The sequence below is a fragment of the Eleutherodactylus coqui genome, chromosome 8 (genome assembly GCF_035609145.1).
Source record: "Eleutherodactylus coqui strain aEleCoq1 chromosome 8, aEleCoq1.hap1, whole genome shotgun sequence".
NCBI lineage: Eukaryota > Metazoa > Chordata > Amphibia > Anura > Eleutherodactylidae > Eleutherodactylus > Eleutherodactylus coqui.
The window spans coordinates 182,487,051-182,488,886 of record NC_089844.1 but is presented as its reverse complement, the minus strand read 5'-3'; the positions used below and the strand labels follow the sequence as shown (position 1 = coordinate 182,488,886).

The following is a 1,836-nucleotide window of genomic DNA, read 5'->3' as shown; positions in this document are numbered from 1 at the left end:
CCACCCTGCCACCACTACCACTACCGCGGCCGTCGGCACTCCCGATCCTGACCCGGGTGCTGGGTTGGAGGTCGGCTCTTGTAAGTTTGGCAGCTGCTCTGCCATCTGCCATGCAGATCTACGTCTCCTGGTGTGTATCTCCCCATCGTCGTAGGAGCCTCCCCTGTTTGGCTGCTGCTGTGCCTTCTCCTTGGCTGCTCCGCTGCTCTCTGTCCCCTGCTGTCAAGATCCCCGGCGCCGCCGCTGCTGTGCCTTCTTCCCTGCTGCTTCGCTGCTTTCTTTGTCCCGTCTGCCGCTGTCAATCAGGCTGCTGCTAACAGCCAATGAGGAAATGGGGCATCACCTGGCTGTCAAGCAGCCTAACAGTGGTGTACAGCCACCATTTCCGGTGGCATCAAGGTACAACAGTACCGAATGAGTTATGTCTTCCAAATAAATTTTCAATCTGAACGCTCATAAATAATATTTCCCAACAAATCAACATTATCCAAAAATGTTACAAATTTCTTTTTTTCAGAATGCATTTGGAAAATGAGACAGTACTTCCAGAATTTATTCTTCTTGGACTTTCTAGTGACCCAAAGACCCAAGTTGCACTTTTCATTGTATTTACATCAGTGTATACAGTTATTTTGATTGGAAACTTTCTCATCATTGTTCTAGTCCTGACAGATGTCAACCTTCACACTCCTATGTATTTCTTCCTTACCAACCTGTCTTTTCTGGATCTTTGTTATTCTACTTCAATTCTTCCAAGAATGTTGAAGGATTTGTCGTCCATCAATAAAGTCATCTCTTATGGTGAATGTGTAGCACAAATGTATATTTCCCTGTCTTTGGGTGAAAGTGAATGTGTTCTGCTTGTTGTTATGGCTTATGATCGCTATGTGGCTATATGTTATCCACTCCATTACACCACCATTATGAGTAAGAAGGTCTGTGTTAGACTGGCAGTCAGTATATGGATTTGTGGATTCCTTCTGTCTATTTCACATGTAGCTCTCACATTTAATATTGACACGTGTGGATACAATGTAATAAATCACTTTGTATGTGAAGTGACAGAAGTATTGTCACTGGGGTGTGAGAATATTATACTAGTGGAATTAATCATTTTTATTGTTGGCATAATTATCCTCCTGACTCCTGTAACCTTTATTGTAATATCTTATGTTAATATCATTCAAAATATCTTAAAAATTGCATCATCATCTGGGCAGAGGAAGGCTTTTTCCACATGTGGATCTCATATGATGGTTGTGGCAATATTTTATGGATCAGCAATGGCTTCCTACATGAAACCTAGATCGAGTTCTCTCCCTGGCACTGATAAAGTGATTGCTGTATTTTATACTATTGTCACACCGATGTTAAATCCCATGATTTATACCCTGAGAAACAATGATGTGAAAGTTGCATTTGTAAAATTGATTGCGAAATTAAAGTTTTATGATACTATTGTATTTAATAATAATAATGAATAAAGAAATGACCCCGCTATAACTAACATCAGGGACTTTAAAAAAAGAAACAGAAGTACTAACTTTAGCCGCACAAGAACAAGTGATCAGGATGAATGAGATAAAAGCCAGGTTGGAAAAATCTATACTAGATGCAAAATGCTGACTCTGTAAAAGGAGCTAATGAAACAGCTGACCACATATTCAGCTGGTAAAAAAAAAATTGCACAGACTGTATACAAACAAAGATACGATTCTATGGCAAAAATGAATCAAAGGAATCTCTGTAAAAACTACAATCTGCCCACAAAAGAATTGGTGGGAATATAATCATGAAAAAGTGGTTCAAAATGAAGCAGTAAAAATGCTGTTGGAT

At 39.9% G+C, this 1,836-nt stretch overlaps 1 protein-coding gene across 1 annotated transcript; it reads left to right on the top strand.

Annotated features, from left to right (window-relative positions):
• Nucleotides 1-518: 518 nt before the first annotated feature.
• Nucleotides 519-1,484, top strand: LOC136578060 (olfactory receptor 5AR1-like). Its single transcript, XM_066577968.1, has one exon. The coding sequence runs from the start codon at nucleotides 519-521 to the stop codon at nucleotides 1,482-1,484; it is 966 nt and encodes a 321-aa protein (XP_066434065.1).
• Nucleotides 1,485-1,836: the final 352 nt, after the last annotated feature.

Excerpts from the sequence above, each read along its gene's own strand:
- LOC136578060 (XM_066577968.1), top strand. The coding sequence starts at position 519 with ATGCATTTGGAAAATGAGACAGTACTTCCAGAATTTATTCTTCTTGGA.